General features: G+C 51.5%; 6 protein-coding genes across 6 annotated transcripts in view; 3 read left to right on the top strand and 3 right to left on the bottom strand.

Moving 5' to 3' along the window:
• Window positions 1-1815, top strand: part of CONPUDRAFT_52229 (uncharacterized protein) — a gene marked incomplete at both ends in the record, with an annotated part of 3591 nt that extends 1776 nt beyond the window's left edge. Inside the window, one exon of the mRNA XM_007768140.1 lies at window positions 1393-1815. Coding sequence (XP_007766330.1) covers window positions 1393-1815 — 423 coding nt within the window. The remainder of the gene's footprint in view (window positions 1-1392) is intronic.
• A 212-nt stretch (window positions 1816-2027) lies between these two features.
• Window positions 2028-4060, bottom strand: CONPUDRAFT_52764 (uncharacterized protein; the record flags this gene model as incomplete). The annotated part of the gene is made up of 6 exons (XM_007768169.1): window positions 2028-2692; window positions 2717-2839; window positions 2879-2961; window positions 3022-3458; window positions 3516-3731; window positions 3785-4060. Coding segments are annotated over 6 exons (1800 nt in total), but the record flags the coding sequence as incomplete, so codon positions are not given.
• A 571-nt stretch (window positions 4061-4631) lies between these two features.
• On the top strand, window positions 4632-5844 carry CONPUDRAFT_152545 (Homocysteine S-methyltransferase; the record flags this gene model as incomplete). Its single annotated transcript, XM_007769066.1, has 4 exons — window positions 4632-4694; window positions 4748-4890; window positions 4950-5547; window positions 5608-5844. 4 exons carry the CDS (start codon window positions 4632-4634, stop codon window positions 5842-5844), a joined length of 1041 nt encoding a protein of 346 aa, XP_007767256.1.
• A 2641-nt stretch (window positions 5845-8485) lies between these two features.
• On the top strand, window positions 8486-10272 carry CONPUDRAFT_143390 (uncharacterized protein; the record flags this gene model as incomplete). The annotated part of the gene is given in 4 exon segments (XM_007769065.1): window positions 8486-8497; window positions 8517-8792; window positions 8840-8891; window positions 9131-10272. 4 exon segments carry the CDS (start codon window positions 8486-8488, stop codon window positions 10240-10242), a joined length of 1452 nt encoding a protein of 483 aa, XP_007767255.1. The 3' UTR covers window positions 10243-10272.
• A 1171-nt stretch (window positions 10273-11443) lies between these two features.
• CONPUDRAFT_52497 (uncharacterized protein) lies at window positions 11444-13729 on the bottom strand (the record flags this gene model as incomplete). The annotated part of the gene is made up of 8 exons (XM_007768150.1): window positions 11444-11704; window positions 11759-12054; window positions 12118-12271; window positions 12421-13024; window positions 13086-13184; window positions 13211-13524; window positions 13578-13590; window positions 13659-13729. The coding sequence occupies 8 exons, from the start codon at window positions 13727-13729 to the stop codon at window positions 11444-11446; spliced, it is 1812 nt and encodes a 603-aa protein (XP_007766340.1).
• Window positions 13730-15563: 1834 nt separating this feature from the next.
• Window positions 15564-16341, bottom strand: CONPUDRAFT_81423 (uncharacterized protein). The gene is made up of 3 exons (XM_007768392.1): window positions 15838-16341; window positions 15696-15771; window positions 15564-15616 (listed from the first exon to the last, which is right to left on the bottom strand). The coding sequence occupies exon 1, from the start codon at window positions 16314-16316 to the stop codon at window positions 16086-16088; it is 231 nt and encodes a 76-aa protein (XP_007766582.1). The 5' UTR covers window positions 16317-16341; the 3' UTR covers window positions 15564-15616; window positions 15696-15771; window positions 15838-16085.
• Between the last annotated feature and the right edge of the window lie 2597 nt (window positions 16342-18938).

Raw genomic sequence — 18938 nt, 5'->3', positions numbered from 1 at the left:
ACATCCGCGAGATCCACCGAGTGCTCCAGAAAGTCCGAGATCTGGGAAAGGCGGCAAGTCGCGGCGGCAGGCTGGGCGGCGCGGCGTCAGTGGCGGTGCTAAAACAAAATCCCACGATGTGACTGCCGCGCGTCGCCTCGCCGCTGCGCTTAGATTAGATTAACGTCTGTTATATCCCTACACGCCGTATATCTATTCCGCTGTCATGAGTCTCGACATATCATTAATTCCATCTGTTCTTGAAACATATCCACACCTACTTCCTATAACAACGGATCAAATTCAGCTCTTCGTTAACATATGCAGTCTCATTCGCGACGAGATTGCCCTTGCCTACCCCTCGGATGTTGATACCGAAAGTTCAGCCCCGCCGTTTCTTCCAGACACGCAAGCCGAGTGGATCTGCGAGTGTCTAGGCATTACAAGCGACCAGGCCGAGGTCCTATGGTCCGTCTTCCGGCAAACAATCTGGAGGATTGAGGATGCAAATAAACAGTATGTGACCCTTGCTGATTTGTTTATGGAGAGCGGCTGGCGTGAAGGAATCTGTGAGTAGTCTCTTTCCTCTGTAACTCAAGTGTTTAAACTATTTAGCGTTTATTTCACTGTTCCCCCCAATGCGCCGGTGCTCTCAGCCCGAGTGCAAGGACCGGCAGTCCGAAATGCGCAAGGAGTACGTGCGGGATGCGATCGTATTCACGTTTAATCACGGTATCCAATGGGCCAAGTCGGTTTACCTGACATGCCTCGGTGCGTATTATCTCATCGGCCGCATTCATGCATTCTTATCTTACGTAGGCTGCGGTACAAACTACCGCAACAACTACCACGTACCGCGTGTCCGTGTCAAGGATGGTAAACCATGCCGATATTACTACTCGAAGCTTCCTCGCAGGATCCAAGTCGGTGAACATCATTACGGGGCTCGTCCGACGAGCTAAAGTGGCTGCTACTCGACGTAGATGGGCCACCTGAGGTAGACGGATGGCCCGATGTAGACGGACAGCTCGAAGTAGATGGGCAGCTCGACGTAGACGGAGAGCCCGAGGTAGTCAGTGGACAGCCCGAGGTAGTAGAATGGCCGCCTGGGCACATGTTTGCTGCGACGAGGGGAATAAAGAAAATAGAGAAAGCGAGGGAGCGAGACGAAGAGGGATTCTGGGGAGATAACACTTTTTATTGGGGACGATAATCTACTACAGAAGGAATTCTACAGCCCTAATGGCGAAGGAATACTTACTTATCTGTGGCTCACTGGCCCAGGGGCGACGCGCCAGTCGCGTCGAGATCGTGGGAGTTTGGTATTGGCACCGCCACTGCCGCCGCGCCGCCACGCCGCCGCGGCGGCAAATGCCGCCTTTCCCATTTCCCGGGCGTTCTCGAGTGCTCAAGCCCGGCGGATGGGCGCAGTTTCTTGAGATCTCTGGACGCGTCGATGCGCCTGAAGGTGAAGCGGACGAGCACGCAGACTGGTTCACCAAGATCGTCGCGGCGCTCACTGGTCACGTCGGGCTTGTGCAGGAGTGCTACAAGGACATTCCCGGTCTCCTCCGCGACGCTGGTTTCGCAAACGTTGTTGTCGAGGAGCGGCGCGTGAAACTTGGCAAAGGAAATGGTCTGGTGGGTGAGCGGATGTTGCATAATGTGGCGGGTATCTTTGAGGGGTTCAAAGCACCGATCTTGAAGGCTGGCGGATTCAGCATGGTGAGCTCGGATGCAGAATATGACGCTCGCGTCGCTGGCTTGGTCGAGCGGTGCAATGCGAGGGAGAGAATTGAGACGAGATGGTACGCCATCTATGCCCAGAAAGCATGAGACACACGAGTTATATTGTGATTGTACTGCGGGCAAGGCGAATATGATTAACTTTCCCTGTCTACTTTACCTGTTTGGTACAATAGATCATCACTTCGCACAGTACGGGAACAGACTGCCACCAATGAGGCTAACTGTTCTGAGAAATATCCTCGCTCATTGTTGTAGCGGATGGAGGCGGACATTGTATTCAGCATCGGTAAAGTGGTAAGCTATATGTGATATTCGAGCCTAGCGAGCGCTTGGTTCACTCGTCTCTTATTTTTCTCGGTGATTGCTGGATCCAGATCTTCATCTGCCGGGATGTTTTCTGCAACGCTGACGGCACCAGACGCAAAACGCAGTGCCCGCTGGTATTGTCCGAGATTCAGCGCCATCTGCGCGGCGTTACCCAATGCAATGACAAGTTGCTTCCGTGCCCCACGAACGTCCGCTGTGTACTCGCCTTCTGTGTGTGCATCCAACGCAATCAAAGCCACGGCGAGCTCAGCAGCGCTCGCAAAGTATGCACATGTAAGGCTGTTATCGTCTATGACATACTCCCGACCTCTCTGCATTGTGCTGAGTATGCGTTTCTGTGAGATTTTGATCGCTCGTCGAATTATGTCCGGGTGCGTGATCTGTTGAATGTGGTCAAGTGACGTTGAAGATGAAAGTCCGGGTGGTGCTTTGCGGATTGTCTGTATTCCCATAAGTGCTTTCCGTTGTGCAAAGACAACGAGTATCTGAATGAGTGCAATTGGGCCGAGAATGCTTCTGTTGGGGATTGCATGTGGAATACCTTTAGGGTCCGTAGGCGATTGGGAGGTTGTAGGATGTTGAACCAGTCCATACTCGTAATCAACGGATTCGAGGTCTTCGTCTTCATAGTCGATATCTCAGACGTAATTGGTATGTCGACGGAAGCTGCGGTACGCGACATGAAGGAGGGACTCAAGCTGGATATTTGTGATGCCGCACGACTGCGCTGCATGTGTAATAGTCGCGATCAAACGCAATATAATCGTACGGCATCCCCCTAGTACTTACGGTGAGTGTACAATGACCTCAGTTACTCGATGACATACCTCGAGTCGTATAAATTTTTGTTGTGTCCCCTTAGCGTAGCGGTTGGGCTGCATTGGAATCATCCATGACCTTTTCAAACTGTCTATCCAGCACTTCGTGAGGATCTCGATCAAGACTTCATTATTGTAGAGCGCCTACCGTTGTACTTTTTCTATATCTTCTTCTTCTAGGTGCATCCAGACCTCAATCAGCTTCTCATTCCAGTCTCGACGCGACGCCAGAACGGCCACTACTTGTGATATCGTCTTGTAATCTCGAGCCTCTGATTCTTCGTACTTTGTCAAAAACCGAGTGGAAAGCCCCGGTATGATATAATCCGGGCAATCAAATAGTAGGCTCAACGCCTTGCAGGCTTTCAAAGGGACCTGAGTCTCTGGATACCACGGCTGTCTGTCAAGAATAGTACAATCAAGCAGCAGATCAAGGATTTGCGGTTTATGCCTGAGCATATCGAGACAGAAATTCCTTGGTTGGACGGAGAAAGGATGCAGAATACCAAGCAAGGTGCACATTCCGCTATCTTGAGTGATAGCATGGACTCTCGATGTGCGTTCGCTTACAGCGTCGGGCGGTGTCTTTAGGAAGCCCAACGATTAGGTACACGAGACGGCAGTATCAAAACAACCTCGTACATTCTTGTGCATGAATACTGCGCTTTGCCACGCTGTTGCGTGATTATTCATTTGCTTGACTATATTCTCTGGTCCCCGTAGTGCATAATCACAGACTGCTTCGACAATTTCAGCAGCGACATTAGAGCTAATGTGGTGTCCCAAAAATGCTTCCGCGAGGGTGCGAAGAGCGTTGATGCCAAGATGGTGCATGACGCATAAACCGTGTTGCATGAACTGTCAGCGCATTTATTTTGGCACTGCGGGCGATAATAATCATGAAAACATACTCGTAAGCACAATCCCACCACATCCTCTTCCAACATCTCTTTCAACAAGCTCCGCCGTTCGGAATCATTTCCGCAATTCAGTAGAGCACATAGGCCTTGCATGGTCCAGTACTGAGCGTAATATCTCCCTTGGTAGTTGGGGTGCCTAGGCCACTCATGCCTTAGAACACTCAACATCGTGGACACTATACCTGCCTTTACGCATGAGCGCGCAAACGGAGTAAGCATTCTCGGGCCGAGAATCTGTGTATTTTTGTGGAATTCTTCATTCAGAGCTCCCTAGAGAGCATGTTAGTACATTATCTAACCTATTATCTCCATCCAGTTATGGTAGATCAACGCGGTCAGGGAGCTCACCGTGTATGACTGCACAAACACCTCGTCTTCATGAGGATCCGCTAGTCTCGCAAAGACTCTTCTTAGGTTGTGGCCTCGCTGAGGCTCCGGCGTTTGTTGTACTAAGTTCTTCAAAGTTGTCAAAATATCTCGCGCCATTGTGCCCGCACGGAGAAGAAGATGTCAGAAGAGAAATCCTAGGCTCGTTTGATAAGAGATGTTAGCGATGGCAATTGACGGAGCCAACGGCGTGAGAAAGGAATCCTCGGGCCGAAGGGGCCGCCTATGCTTTGAAAATATTGACTCCGCCCAATCGGAAATCTATAATCCGGCTTTTACAATAGGGAAACTATCAACTCCGCTTGAACTCGACGTCAACCACCTCGACGCTTGTCCCTTTAACAGTGGTTTGGCTGTTATATCTCTGCTTGCAGTGATACACAATTGCTTCCTGATTTCGTCCTACAGCTTCACGCATCTCTTCCAAGGCCATCACGCCAGACACCTCATAATGTCAGACAGTGCATCTATATACGGCAGCGATCACTTTATGAACGTCGCGGATGGCGGGCTGGTGGGTGATATTCACATTTACTGTAGCTATTGTACGACTCACCGCTGCGATAGGGAACCACGCTCGAAGAGATATTCAAAGTCGACGTTTCCGGCCGGTTGTGGTCTACGCAGGTAGTGATCGAGGAGCCCGACAAGCTGAGAGAAGTCCATGTGGAATTTCTGCGATCTGGGGCCAGGACCATCTTGACGGCTACGTTGGGTGACAATCTTCTGGTGATGTTGGTTTGGGACTGATAATGATATCAATTGCCAGATATCAGAGCTCATACCTCACGTTTGTGCAATCAGCCTGTTCCAAAGCTCAAGCAGTCGCATTCATGCAAAGGGCCGTGCGAGTGGCGGAAGAAGCCAGGTCTCAGTTCTGTAGTGAGACCGGGACTAGCGATAGACATATCAAGGTCGCATTGTCCTTGGGAACATTTGGCGCCGCCATCTCCCCCATGCAAGATTTTACCGGATACTTACCCCCGCCCTTCGGCCCTCGCGGATACTCTGAGGCAGGAGAGAACGTCAATTCGTTCGGTAACGATGCCGAAGCCAGGGAAAAATCAATTACCGCACTATCCGAGTTCCACGCCGAACGCCTTTCCACCTTTACGGCCGACGCACAGATCTGGGAACTTATCGACTACGTCGCATTCGAGACCATACCGCTCGCACGCGAGATTGAGGCGGTAAGGCGAGCAGTGAAGATGGTTATGGGCGAGGAAAAGATCAAGATGAAGCCATGGTGGATCAGTGCCGTCTTCCCTGATGGCCACTGCTCAGAGAAGCGCCCCAATGGCACGTATTATACCGCAGAGGATGTAGTCAACGCCATGCTTGAGGTGGATGACGAGCGTCCTCTCCCTGTACCTCAAGGAATAGGGGTCAATTGCACAACGGTAAAGTTTCTGCCTGATATTCTACAGAGAATGGCGGAAGCGGTCGACGAGCTGGCACTGGAACCTAACTCTCGTCCGTTCTTGGTTTTGAAGCCCAACGGAGACAAGGATTCGGGGCGTGCATGGGCTGACTCCGTCGGCAGCTTGGCGCGCCTTCAAAGTAGTGACGTATGGAGTGCAGTGCTAATCGGAGGGTGTTGCAAAACGGGGCCCGATGAGATTCGCGCCATAAGTGGCATGCTAACATTACCAGGTGGCGACTAGATGTACGTCAATCCATGTACTCACATGAGGGCGTCTTTTGGGTGTCTTGATGTCGAAGAAAGCCAACACTATAAGGTGCTTCGTAAAACGAGTTGTATACCTCCCGCTGCTTCTTATTCTTTCTCCTATCGATAAAGGGCCGCACCGGGTAGTCATCGTCATTTCGCTATGTATCTAGCTATACGGATTTGCGAAATTTCTCGTCGTGTTGGGCCCCAGCTATGGACTTGTCAAGTCATGCCATCCGCTCACTTATCTGGCCCTTGTCTGTGGGGAATCGTGCGGAGTACGATATGATTACATTTCTGCTCGTATGCATGAACTGGCTTAACCACTAATCACATTCCTACCTTTCAATTCGATGAGACAAGTGCTGTACTCTCCGAGCCATATGTCAAACCATTCGAGCTCTTAGTTTTCTGCGGATGTACTTCTTTATATGAACGATGACACCGGCGGAGAGCAATGTTCTCTGCACTCACCGTTTCAAGAAGAATCGAAGGATACCTCTAGATCGGAACTACGAGATGCCGAAGCGGCGTGATCAAAGGTATTCAAATATGTCTGGAGGCTGCTCACACACTCTCCGCCCATTCTCCGGCATCACTAAATGGGCGGACCGAATATAAGTACATGAGCAGTAGTAGAATCAGTTATAACTGACACCGTACCCTAATGATATTTCGAATCTCCAGCACGAGTGGAGTGTAAAGTTCGTTTTTAACATATGGGAAATCAGACCAAAATCAGACGGTGAAATGGTCAGATCAGGGATGATATTATAATATTGATGGGTATCTTACCGTTGACGGAGCCTGCATGATAATTACATGATAAGAACGGCTAGTGTTTTATGCCGTATGATCAAAACTCACACCATATGATGAGGACTCGCAATCTCGCCCATGATTCCAATGACAAGACATTCATTGTGAATATTATATAGTACATGATGTAGCATTATTCGAGATTAAACCGACTAACAAAGTTAACACACGAGAGCAGCAAGGATGCACGAGAGCAGGGACACGAGAGCAGCAGCAGTAGATGAGCGCAGGAAGTACAAAGAAAGAATTAAAGCTTATAGACCGTGAAGCGACAGTTGGAAGGGAGCATGAAAATAAAAACATACATTTGGGCGAACACAGGCCCGGGACAAACAATCTCTGGGAAGGGAGGGGACGTGAGCGAAATGAAGCAGTGATACACTGATATAATATACCTAGTTGCCAGTCCTCTTCGCCGGTGGTTTTCCCCCTGTACTGATCCTGGCACTCTTTGCCCTGGTTCGAGTGGCAGGTTTTGGCGCCGGCACTGCCAGTGGATCTTCTTCAATTGAGGAGAGGTCGGACTCGACAGCGCTCTCTGGTGCCGTGCTACCGGAGGACGTGGGTGTTAGAAGCTATAGTATATTAGACTATAGTAGAGCAAGTGTCAGTGTGTGTCCTGTATCGCATAGTGAGCGAAACGTGCTTACCCCCATACGCAGTAGTACATGCGGATGGGGGAAAGCGAGGCGAGAGGTCGCCCATATATACATGTCAGCGACCCCATGCATTCCAACCTTTATCCCTTCACGTTGTCCCGCTTCTCTGCTTCTCTACCTCTCCCGAGCATCCCGAGCTGTCCTCTATCCGCTTCTCTGCTTCTCCCAAGCATCCCGAACCGTCCTCTGTCCGCTTCTCCGCTTCTCCCGGGCATCCCGAGCCATCCACCAGACCAACGCCGGAGCGGTGTACAACCTCACTCCGACAGAGAGTGGTGATACCAGCGATGAAGAAGGAGACACAGCAGAGCTTGCTGAGGCAGAGACTGCAGCATGCATGGATGAAGGGCTTTTTTGGGTGAAGACGAGGCTCTCACCAACGCAACCGGGTTTGCATCATTGTAAAGGTCAGCAGGTATTCGAATCTCTACCGTTTTTATTGTTCGTTAGTGTTCGTGTCTACCTAAAGCGGTGGCTGCCATATGCAGTTGAAGTTGTCGCTCAATGATAATTTTGTTTCTGAGATGGTCTCCGTATTTTATATTCAACTAACAAATGTACGAGCAAGATCATCAATTTTGATCAATGGTAAAGTGTCCGCGACATGGTGTTCGGCCGAAATTCACTGCCACACCGTAACGATATGTTCACTCAATGGGAATGCGTCACCATTCGTGATCATGCAAAACTGTCTCGACGACGATTTTATAACGGTGATCACTCGGTATAACGGTCAAACTTTTCCCACCCATTTAGTGATGGGTCCTCCTACTAGAGGCCATCCCGTCTGTTCTATAGCTCAGGGCACTTAGTTTGACTTGGATCCTGATCGTTTCATGGAAAAGTTAGCGTTTGAAGAGCTCTGCTCAGGTACAGATTCCGCCCTAGTAGGGGGGGCAATACCAATGCCACGTAAGCAGTGTTTTGGCTTGGATTGGCGTCTATAGGAAGGTTTGGACGTTCATTTCTGTATCGGAGCTTCCAGATCAATGCGCACTGTCGATTGACATATCAGCAGTCACAGTCGCATGGCAAGCACCGGAAGACATAAATGCGAACGCAAGATCTCCAACTCGGGAAAATACGAATCTCCGGCCCGGGGTTCCCGTTCCCCAGGAAAAATTAATAGGTTTCCCATGGACTCCCTATTGCAATATGGCCGCTCAGGTGCTTACGTTCGATTCAGAAGAGCCCTCTCATCAAACAGCAGGACGCTCGAAGTAGTATGCACCCAGCTCTTCAGATCGACGAGGTGTGCCGCGCAGTAGCGCAAGAATGTCAAGATTGGCAGTCAACTCTCTGTGCACTCGCGAAAACCTGCCGTGCGATCCTGGACCCATCGCTCGACGTTCTCTGGGCAGAGCTGAAGAGCATGATACCTCTTCTGCTAGCACTTCCATCAGGTCTCTTAGCGTTAAAACCAGATATGGCGACAAGGAGACGCGTTTTCCCTCACACGATGGTGCGTAGCCTTCACGTTCTGTCGGCTCAACTACTATTGCATCATAGGTTTACGAATTCCGAAGGCCGCTTGAGCAAGCGGATTGGAATGTCTTGGTTCGTTAGTCGAGACGTATCAGGTACATCTATGGAGACATTGCAGTTGAAGTAGGCACAAAAAAGCTGAAACGATACATCTCGCCGAACATCTTTCTCGCGCTGTGTGCTCCTCCGTCTGGCACGGCGAGTCCGCTGTTCCCCAAGTTGCGAGGACTGTACTGGCGGCCTGATACCGCATCCTTCCCTTCATTCGCGTGTTATCGAACCACGCCCTGCTTAACCTTAACTTTGGGCGGGTAGGACCTCAGTATACTCGGTCTATATTAGACCCTTCTTCGTTCGCTTTAGAAGGTAATGCTCTCGAAGCCTTGACTGAGATTGGAAACCTCTTTCCATCATTAAGGACTCTCACCTGGACAGATCCTTCTCTATCGCAAGATACCATCACCGCCTTGTCGACGGCCATATGTTCATGGCGCTACTTAGAGGATCTTCATGTCGCCGCACTGGATCGCACAGCATTTTCCCGCCTAATCCAACTCCCCGTACTGCAGCACCTGTACCTGCACGCCCCATTACGGGGACAAATGCCCGCTCGTTGTGTTCCTTCCGCCCTGGAGAAACCATTCCCACAGCTCAAGACGATGCATCTGGAGCACTGTGCGCATGGGCTGACGGATGCCGCTCAGATCCTCACGGAAATTGACGGCAGAGTCTCCTTCTCCGAGTTCTTCGCGAGTACCTTCGGGGTACCACGCGAGACAGACCTTCGCAGCCTGATCGGCACGGTGGCAGCAAAATGCATATCCAATACTCTGACATCACTGACCATCGTGGAGGATCGATTCTCTGCCCCATCCATCATCCGCTTATCAGGCTTCACGATCACATTTGTAACGTTGGCGCCTATCACTTCATTCCGTCGTCTTGAGACCCTTGACATCGACACGGAGCGCAACGTTTCGCTCGGCGACATCGAGCTTCTCGAGCTTGCCTCTTCCTGGCCCCTGATGAAGCGTCTCATCATCAACCCACTCAACGGCTGGCGAGCCCCGTCACGCGTGACCTTCTGCGGACTTGCAGCCTTGTTAGGCCTGCTTCCTCGGCTTCAAGTTGTACACATTGCGGTCGACGGCTGCAGCACGACCGAAATCGCTCCCCTCGAATCACCTAAACGAGACGCTGCCAACGGAATCCTTCTCGAGGTGGTCGATTTGTTAGATTCACGAGTTGGAGACAACATCGCGGATGTCGCAGCGTGTCTAGCAAAGGCACTCCCAGCTCCGAGGACGTATAAGGTACAGGCTTGGACAGCTGTTAATTTACATATACGGGCGAACATGGACCCAGAGTCGGGTGTATTCTCGAAACGGTGGGAAGAGGTGTTCAGCGAGCCGCTACTACCTTTATGACTTCATTAACGAACCTTCCGTGCTAATGATAGGACTGTTCATCGATGACGTATGCCGAGAGTAACACAACCTGATAAGAGGGTATCTTTCCAAACAAAGAAGCACGAGTTATCAGGCAAAAGTTACTTTTCTTTTATTGCTTGTAGTTGATTGTCCAATTTAACTATTATATCCTCTCGCAAATTATCGGTACATACGATGTACGAAGAAAAGAAAGGCCAGCTATAAACGCGCGGTAGCTACAAGTCCGCAGGAATGTGACAGGTGTATGTACGCTGTATAGAAAAAACAAAGAGCAAAAGTCCAAAAAAAATGTCCAGGAGTAGCTGGTACTCTACTGAGTAGTGTCCGAAGCAAGCTTCAATGTCCAAAGAGGGGGAAAACTAATGTTCAGAGTTCGAACGTACAAAATTCGACGAAAGCAAGGTCCGAGCTTCGCGGCTGGTGCTCCGTTGCATTGATGTCCGCGCTGCGCTAGAAAGCGAGAAATGAAGCAGGTCAATGCGGTCCCCGAAGGACGACAACAGAGGAGTGAAAGCGAAGAAAGGTGAGGAAAGCAATATACCAGATAGCGTAGGTTATTATGATAAGGTAGAATAAGTATGTACGCAGTACGTATATAAAAAGTCAACGGCTAGCGCGCAGGGGTGGTTAAGAAGGGGTAGGTATATCGTCCCAGAAAAATTACGAATGTGTCCGTAGTGTCCGTTGAGTGGGAAACAAAGTATCCAAGAAAAAAGTCCAGAGGGGTGAGTCCGTGATACGACACGTATGGTACGTAAGTGTCCAGTGGCGTCTGACTAATCAGACGGGGGTAATGAGCGACGTGAAGGATCATAAAAGAGCGTGTGGGGGGACGTTGCTTGCACAGCAGCGTGGTGCGTGAGCGGTGATGTGTCCACAGAGGTAATGTCCGAGTGTCCGAAGGTAGTAAGCAAAGAAGAGAAAAAAGGATATGAATGTCCGAAGCATGGCCCTTAATTTGGGCACGGTGATCGTCTGAGGTAAGAGTCCGCGCGTTCTTATCGTAAGATATGCATGGCGGGAATAAAAGAATCTCGAAAGTCCAGTCGTTGAGTGGAGTCTGAGTGCCCTTGTTAAGTATAAGACGGGGGTTTGCGAGCGCTTAGAGGGAACGGTGCCGAGAAGAATGACGATCAGTGCGCAACCATACAAGCGAACGTTCGATGACGGAAACACGTTACAGCCCAGATAGCCGCTTCTGCACCTTCGCGACGGAGTACCCTATCGACGAGTCTGGCGAGTCAGCACGGAAGTTCCACGCACTCATCGAGGCGCGACTTGACGCACCAAGGAGTGGGAACCGCGCGCTGAGGCTGTTCATCGCGTAGAGAAGGGTGCCGACTTCGTTGCGGACCTCGGTGCTATCCATCAGTTGCCACGATGCCTCGACGAGGTTGAGCTCGCGGATGAGCGTATCTGCCGCACACGTCCAGCAGGGCTGCAGCCATCCCATCAGCAACCTAAACTAATATCCGTGGTGAAGAAGACTCACCCCGATGATGGGGTCCAGGTACTCGAAGTCCGTGTCGGCGATGTGCTTCACGATATTGACGCAGGCGCGAGCCGCACGCAGGCACTTGTCATACGAGTTCGGGTCATCGTTCGCGAGTGGGAAGTACAGGTGGATCATCGCGGCCGCGGCAAGCGTGTGGATTGCGATGTACGCGTGCTTATCGTCTGGCATGGTGGCGTCTAGCTGGTGTACCGGAATGAGCGTGCTCACGAATTGTGTGATCGTATGGTCGAGTGCTTGAATAGCGTCTGGAGTTGTAGTTGACATCCCCATCGCTACCGGCGAATATAATGGTGAGCGGGAATGGTACGATGACAGTGGAAGGAGGGTTGACTTACGTTGGTTCCAGTTCGCGGAGAGCGCGTGCGCGCGTTCGTACAGAACGGAAACCTTGGCACGCAGCGCTAACCGCGTGAACCCACCACTAAGGCTCAACTGTCCATCAAAGAAACTGTGTACACCCTGGAAATTGTGTATCTCGTTCATGTGACCCTGCAAAAGAAGCGACATTAGTACCATCATCAACGACACACAGGTCCGGCCGACGTCATCGGGCGTCGGATAACATGAAGACCCGGGGCGAACGCGGCGAGCAGAGGAATGAAGCAGGGATGAAATGGGGGAGGGAAAGGAAGACTCACCGCCTCGTAATCCTCCATCTCCTGTGGCCACGGCATCATGATTGGTAACAGCCCATCTGCGCCCTCCAGAATAGTAACCGGCTTGTGCAATACGACCGACCAACACCGGTCGAGGATGAACACCTGCCAGAAGGTGAGAATGCGCTCGCCCTGCTCGATAACGTCCTTGGCTGGTTCGAGCTCGAATGGTCCTCCAGCGCCCATGCCAGTGAGATCGAATAGGGGCCGACTCCGGCCCGTGACTGCTCCGTGAAGGCCGCACTGCACCGCCATCGACGCAGCGGCCGTGGCATGGTAGCTGCCTTCGAGCGCACGCCCGCATGAGAGATAGTACACGGCAAGAAGACACGAAGCCTGGATGACGTCGAGGATCCGATGTGGATACCGGAGAGCATCGCTCATGGCATCGAGCGTCTTCGCAAGGTAATGCTGCTCGTGCTGCGACAGCGGTGCTGGCCGCGAGAGGTAGCATGCCCAAAGGAAGATGGCGTTCATGAGCACTGGGTGGCGCCGCTCGACAGTAGGGAGGTGGTACGAGTCCCGAAGGCGACCCATGTGAATGCCAAGGAGGCACTGGTGCCTGTGCGACGAGAAGATGTCGATGCTGGGGATCGCGGATGAGACGGGTTCGCACAGGAATCGCAGAGCGGGAAGGTGTAACTCACAGCATAAGCGCAAGCTCAGGTGCTGGCTCGTCGAGGTAGTCACTGAATGGAGTTGGCGAGGGTGATGGGACGCCCTGGATCCATGAACCACCTGGTGAGCTGGTTGCTGTGGGAACATCAGCGACAACCAATGCGGTAAGGACAAAGGTATCTTACCAGAGGGGAACGGAGAGTGCGGGAGGAAGTCCCCACTGCCTGGTGAGCCTGCTATCGATGACGATGAACTTCCCGATCGCTGGTGGCCATGGGGATCGTAGAGAGTGACTGAGGGCGAGGTGTACTCGGGGTCCTCGAGCTCGCGGATGCGCTGTTCGAGACGTTCGATGTTCTCTCGGAGGAGCTGAGTTCTCGTCTTGCCTTTGCCGTCGTCGTACTGACAGCAATCGGACTTCTTCGCACGAACACATTGTTGGCAGCTGGGCTTGTCACCATCGCATCTCTGGAGCAGAGTCAGTCCCGAACAAGGTACGAGGAAGGTGATATATGACCCACCATTTTACGCTTTCTGATCGTCGCAGACGGAGAGAGCATGGTCAGAGGGAGAAAGGAGGAAGACGTGGGATGAAAGTGTACCTGCATCGGAGACAGGCTTTACCGCGTTGAAGGGCAGGAGGAGGGGCTAACGGGGTCTTGTTGGTGGCCATTATTGGAACAGATACTAAATATACACAAGGGAGAGACCTGGGCAAAGATGGGGGAAGGTCTGTGAGAGTGATGAGTGACGAGTGCGGGAGTGTGAGGGATGGACACACGAGAGGGCAGACTCTGGGAGAGCAGCGGGGGGAAGAGGGTGCCTTATAGACTGCAACTAGGCATGAAGAGGAAGGCGCGGGCGGGGAGGGCGGGGCAGGAAGAGCCTGCGAGAAGGAGAAAGGGAGAAGGGGAGAAGGGAAACTTGGTCAGAGACTGGGATGATAAATTACTGGGAACATGGAGGTGGACGTTCAAATAGCGATGTCAGCCGCGTCGTGCCGGTCTGGAGGAATTAACGACTTGATCGAACGGAACGAGCACGCGGTGAGTCCCGATTCAGTAATCAGGGACACTGACATAACAGGACAAATCTCTGCGAACCAGCCAAGCACACCGGCACATCCCAGTCCATCCTCCCCACAGCACGGCTTCACCCTCCCATCATGTCATCACAAACTCTGAACCTACCAGTGCGGTATTCAGGCGGCGCCATTTTGAGTTTCATACACTGGTTCATCACACACGCTAAACCAACTCACACACCGGCCATGTCTTCCCGCTCCGTCCCTCCCAGCGGACGTCGGTCCGTCTCCTTGTACCATTTCTTACCCTCTCATTGTCCTCGATACCTCAATGCGGTGGGCGTACCAGCGCAAGGCACTGCTCGTCTTACAGACTATTGCGCCCAGTCTTGTCCGAGCCATTCCATAAACTGAGACATCTCTTCAACTCCCGCATTTGCCTTCCGCGGCCAGATCTCCATCATAACTGCACTGCTCGGCTACTCAGCGTTTTGAATTCTCAACCTCCATCGCGACCATGCATCCTCCAGCAGCCGATCGATTATCACCAGCAATGACAGTGACGACGACAAAATACCCCCCGGAGCTACTTAGTTTGAGTTGTTTCTCCGCCGGTCTAGCGGTAGACTTCGGTAGATCTTTCAGGCACCCACATATCACATCCATGGGCTTGCCTCGGTGACCCAGTCAATCCGTTGATTCTTAAGTCTCATTTCACGATTTCATGATTTCAGAATATTGGTCATCAACGACAAGAACATCTCTGCATCCGAGCGCGAAGGGGTCTCCGCTGGGGCTGTCCGAACATCGGTCGCTGTCAACTTCACCCCGAGCCCGGGGTTTAACCTGGTTTAACCACCATCTTTCGTTGCCCTCGACACACCAGTCGAATCCACGACAAAATCGGCGTGAGCAGCGGCACCGAATGCGAAGTATATTTCGAGTCAGGTCAACAGGTCCTCGCTATTAGCCCCTGCCAGCGTACCGCCTCCTCGGATCTTTTAGTGAACAGCCACCTCACCCGTTCTGATATCAGACTGACGAAACCCGAGTGAATTTGGATATGACGAAACCACATGCCTCTCAGGAAGCATCGTCACGTAAACCCCACATATTTGTTCTCGGACAGACGTACCCATGACAAAAAAATGTCTCTTACAGGCGCCCACGGGCGGAGGGGTGTCTTAGCAAGACAGGGCAGCGCCCGTCATGTGCGTCGCCGCGCTTCTTGATCTTCTCTCGCTGGGAAAAAGAGTCGTTCGTGATAAGTCGTCCGCACCCGCGGATCGCGACCTGAAAGATAGATGAAAGAAGTCTGCAGCCAGCGGTGCGAGAAGGGCATCTCGTTAGTCACCTTCCTCCCGACAGGTGCGTCGCAAGAGGTCGCAAGAGGTCCCAGGTCGATGATCACCGGTTCCGGTCAATAGTTGTCACGCTAAAGCACGTGGCCCGCGCGTCGTTCCTCCCCAGACGGCCTCAACATCCCGTCGTATCTGACGTGCCGACGAATATTAGCGAAAAAAGTCGCTATGCGGGGTACGTCTTCGCTTCCGATCGACGACAAGCCCTGATGATTGGTGATCATCCCGGGTCTTCTCCTGCCTTCTCGTCGTAGCGCGCATCGCCGTGCATCAAAGTGCCCCGCTCTGCGATTGAACACGAGCAAGTCTGCATCCAGTGCTGTGTTCTTGGTGATCTTCACATCCCGCCTCCGAGGCTCCTCCGATTCTGACGACTTTCCACAATTCAATTATCAGTTGACAACGGCGGCATCATATAGGTGCCTACTAGATCCGGCCTGTCAATCAGCCGTCATACCCGTCAAACGACTGTCAATCGAGCTGTTGGAGATTTTTAGCGAAAGCCTTCGGGTTCTCCATTCAAGGCTTTCCTGTGCTCGATGTCTCGTCCGCACCTGTGCGAACCTTCCGGGTATCTTCTCCAGTCCCTGTCGATGAAATCAAGTTGATGTTGGGCTGATGGCTGGAGCCCAGTGCACTGCTATTCAGCCTGATAGCCGGACCATAGCAGGAGGCATGGAGTGGCGTATGAATGACATCGAAAAAGGATCAGAAGCTGCTGAACAGTGTGCTACAAGTGAGTCAATAGAACATCCGGTACGCGCGGTTTGATCGATTGCACATGAAAGCATGCACACAAATGCGTCATGATTGGAGAGACAATTGACCATAGGCACAAATAATCTGGTCGTGTGCGGAAATCCCAGAAAGCCCATTGCGATATACAAGCCACCGAACTTCAAAGCTCACATTAAGTACCGCCGGGAACTTGCGCAAGTACTGCCTTATTCACCTTACAGAAACATCATTGTCACTGACCATGTCCTGCTATTGAGCAGTTAGCCTCGAAATTGGCTCACGAGAACCAAGGATCCACCAGGATCAGCGTCAACAACTCCGCTACAAGTAGTCTTGTTATCCCCAAGCACATGTACCACGTTGACCGGTATACAATCCACCGATGTACACTCAAGCTTCGCGGTTGATTGTGCGGCTCCCTTGTTAAAACCAGTCAAGGTCGCAGAAAGGGATTCAACGGCACAAACGCGGATCTTCAGCTTAAGCACTGACACAATAGACCGTAAAACCGACCGGACTCCGGTGTCCACTTAATGCCTGGCTCTTACCGTCGTCGTTATGTATCTGAATATCTCTTAGAAGTAGTATGACTTCCAAGCATCCCCGAGAAAGGGTACCACGGACTCGGCTCGCAGATGATCTACCGTCCCAGATCAATGGCCGGAAGTTCCTGGAAGTTCCCGGTATATTTCATGCTCGATTTTCAATGCGGACAACGAAATGTTCTTTGTGTACCCTAGATGTGGTTACGGTATTACCATTTTGCATCCGCTCGTAGGCATGCCACTGACTAAGTAATCTCGCTGCCCTCTATTGCGAAAGCTATGGTCCTCCACCTTCGACGGGTATCACGGAGCTAGCTTTTTTGTCTCATGCGCTGCAGAACCTTGCTTGATGGATAAACCTATTCTTCATGGTTTGGACTGCCAGAGACGCATTGCACTGCAGTCGACGTTGCGGGGCTTCCTTTTGGCCGATTCGGATCAGGAAGTAGGGGCAGGTATGGGCACGCGGCCTGAATTTGCCGTCGATGATGTCGATTTTTTTTGGGTGAAGATAAGCAACACTGCTTAGCCTATTAGACGCTTTCGCAATCTTTTCAGCTCACGATGCTATCACTCACAGCTCAGCGGTGCCGGTTTCCTGATTCTGAAATATCTTCCTGGCTCCGCTGGAGCGATGCCTTGTATTGTTGTATGGGTGGTGTATTTTCTCGGAGTCACATTATAGTCCTCGGACGATCAGCATGGCCCTAATATATGACTCACCGACCTTCTGCATCAACGGAAGAGCGCCCATGTATCATTCTACTCATTCTTCTCTCATGCTAAGTCGAATATCACTCGCGTTTTCTGGTTCTTCGTAGCAATTTTATTCAAGTCCCTGGTTGGTTGACCATATTATTGCGTAAAAGGCGGTCGGCCAGGTTGGATGGCCGACGAAGCTAGCATTCAACCAATTGGCTCACGTACCGCGTTGCCGAGCCTTCATCTCGCTGAGCCTTTCTCTGGTGTGCAGATATCGCAATGATCCTGTGGCAATGGTAGGCAAAATCACTACCCTTTTCAAGGGTCCTTATTGCTAAATTCACTGCCTGCCCTCAGTCGCGTGAATCCCACGACGGCCAATCTTTACCTGCCCAACTTCATCATGCACCCCAGTGCGACATCTCGCGCACAAAGCGGTGGGTCAAGGAGACAACATTTGAAACATGATGGATATGATATATTCGAAGCGTAGCTTGCGAACATACGAATATCAAAAAATTTCGTTCTTCCGGAGGCCTTCAGCCCCGGACTTTGCTATGTAGTGGTTCTCCGGCTGCTTTTGAGAAAGTGAGCCAGAAATGGGACTCAGCCGGGCCAATCCTGCATTGTTCACCCCTCTCATTTGTTCATTCTCCGTCCGTTGACCATTGATGGTGAAGTTCTCGCCGATATTTTACGCAACAGATCGCGCTCGGCGAGTCGGGAAAATCCGCCTTTCGAACCTCCGTTAATACATATCCTACCCTCATGTTGGACTCACGAAGCGCTCCGTGGTAGCACCGTGCTACGTTGATCATGCTTATGGGGATCGAGAAGCTTTGCCCTGCTCATGTTGAAAGGGAATAACAAAATATGACTCGTTTCCTGGACCTTGCAGGAAACATGCGTTCCGAAGATGCGATTTTTATCCGGCGATTTTTAAGTCCCGGACTCCTCATTAATCGCTTAAACTTTGATTTTTCCCCCGTTGTATAATCGGGTGTATGCAGTTATGTTTCTGATGTCGCTTCCTTCTCGCGGGAGCCGTTTGGTATTCGCCGTTCAGCGCTCAGCGATGCTCGAAAATACTGCATAGATACACCATGCAGACTCCGACTATGTGGCTGTATCCTCCAATGTCACAATGGAAGCGGTTTCTATAACGAGCATCATGGCTTCCCTCGTCCTCGTGCTGAGTCTCTTCCTGACTTTCCAGCAATCAGAACACATCCTATGAGAATATCTTCTCTTCACTACCACCGCTCCATCCTCCTTGCCGAAATCGCTGACCGAAATTCGGCCATGCAGTATTCCACGCGCTGTCTAAGCTCAGCACTGGGGTGAGTCATGCGTTCCGGAAGTGCAGGACGATGGCAAGTTATTAAGATCATATTGGAGGCAGCGATAGTCACCTGGAGTCGTAGGACGTGTTTTATTCCCCTTCCCCACTCGAGAACAGGTATTGGCGCTTATTGTGGTACAAATCCTACAACGGTACGCAAATCCAAATCG

The sequence above is a fragment of the Coniophora puteana genome, assembly GCF_000271625.1.
Source record: "Coniophora puteana RWD-64-598 SS2 unplaced genomic scaffold CONPUscaffold_4, whole genome shotgun sequence".
Taxonomy (NCBI): Eukaryota; Fungi; Basidiomycota; class Agaricomycetes; order Boletales; family Coniophoraceae; genus Coniophora; species Coniophora puteana.
This window is presented reverse-complemented; position numbering and strand designations above follow the sequence as displayed.

Excerpts from the sequence above, each read along its gene's own strand:
- CONPUDRAFT_81423 (XM_007768392.1), bottom strand. The coding sequence starts at position 16,316 with ATGGGCTTTCTGGGATTTCCGCACACGACCAGATTATTTGTGCCTATG.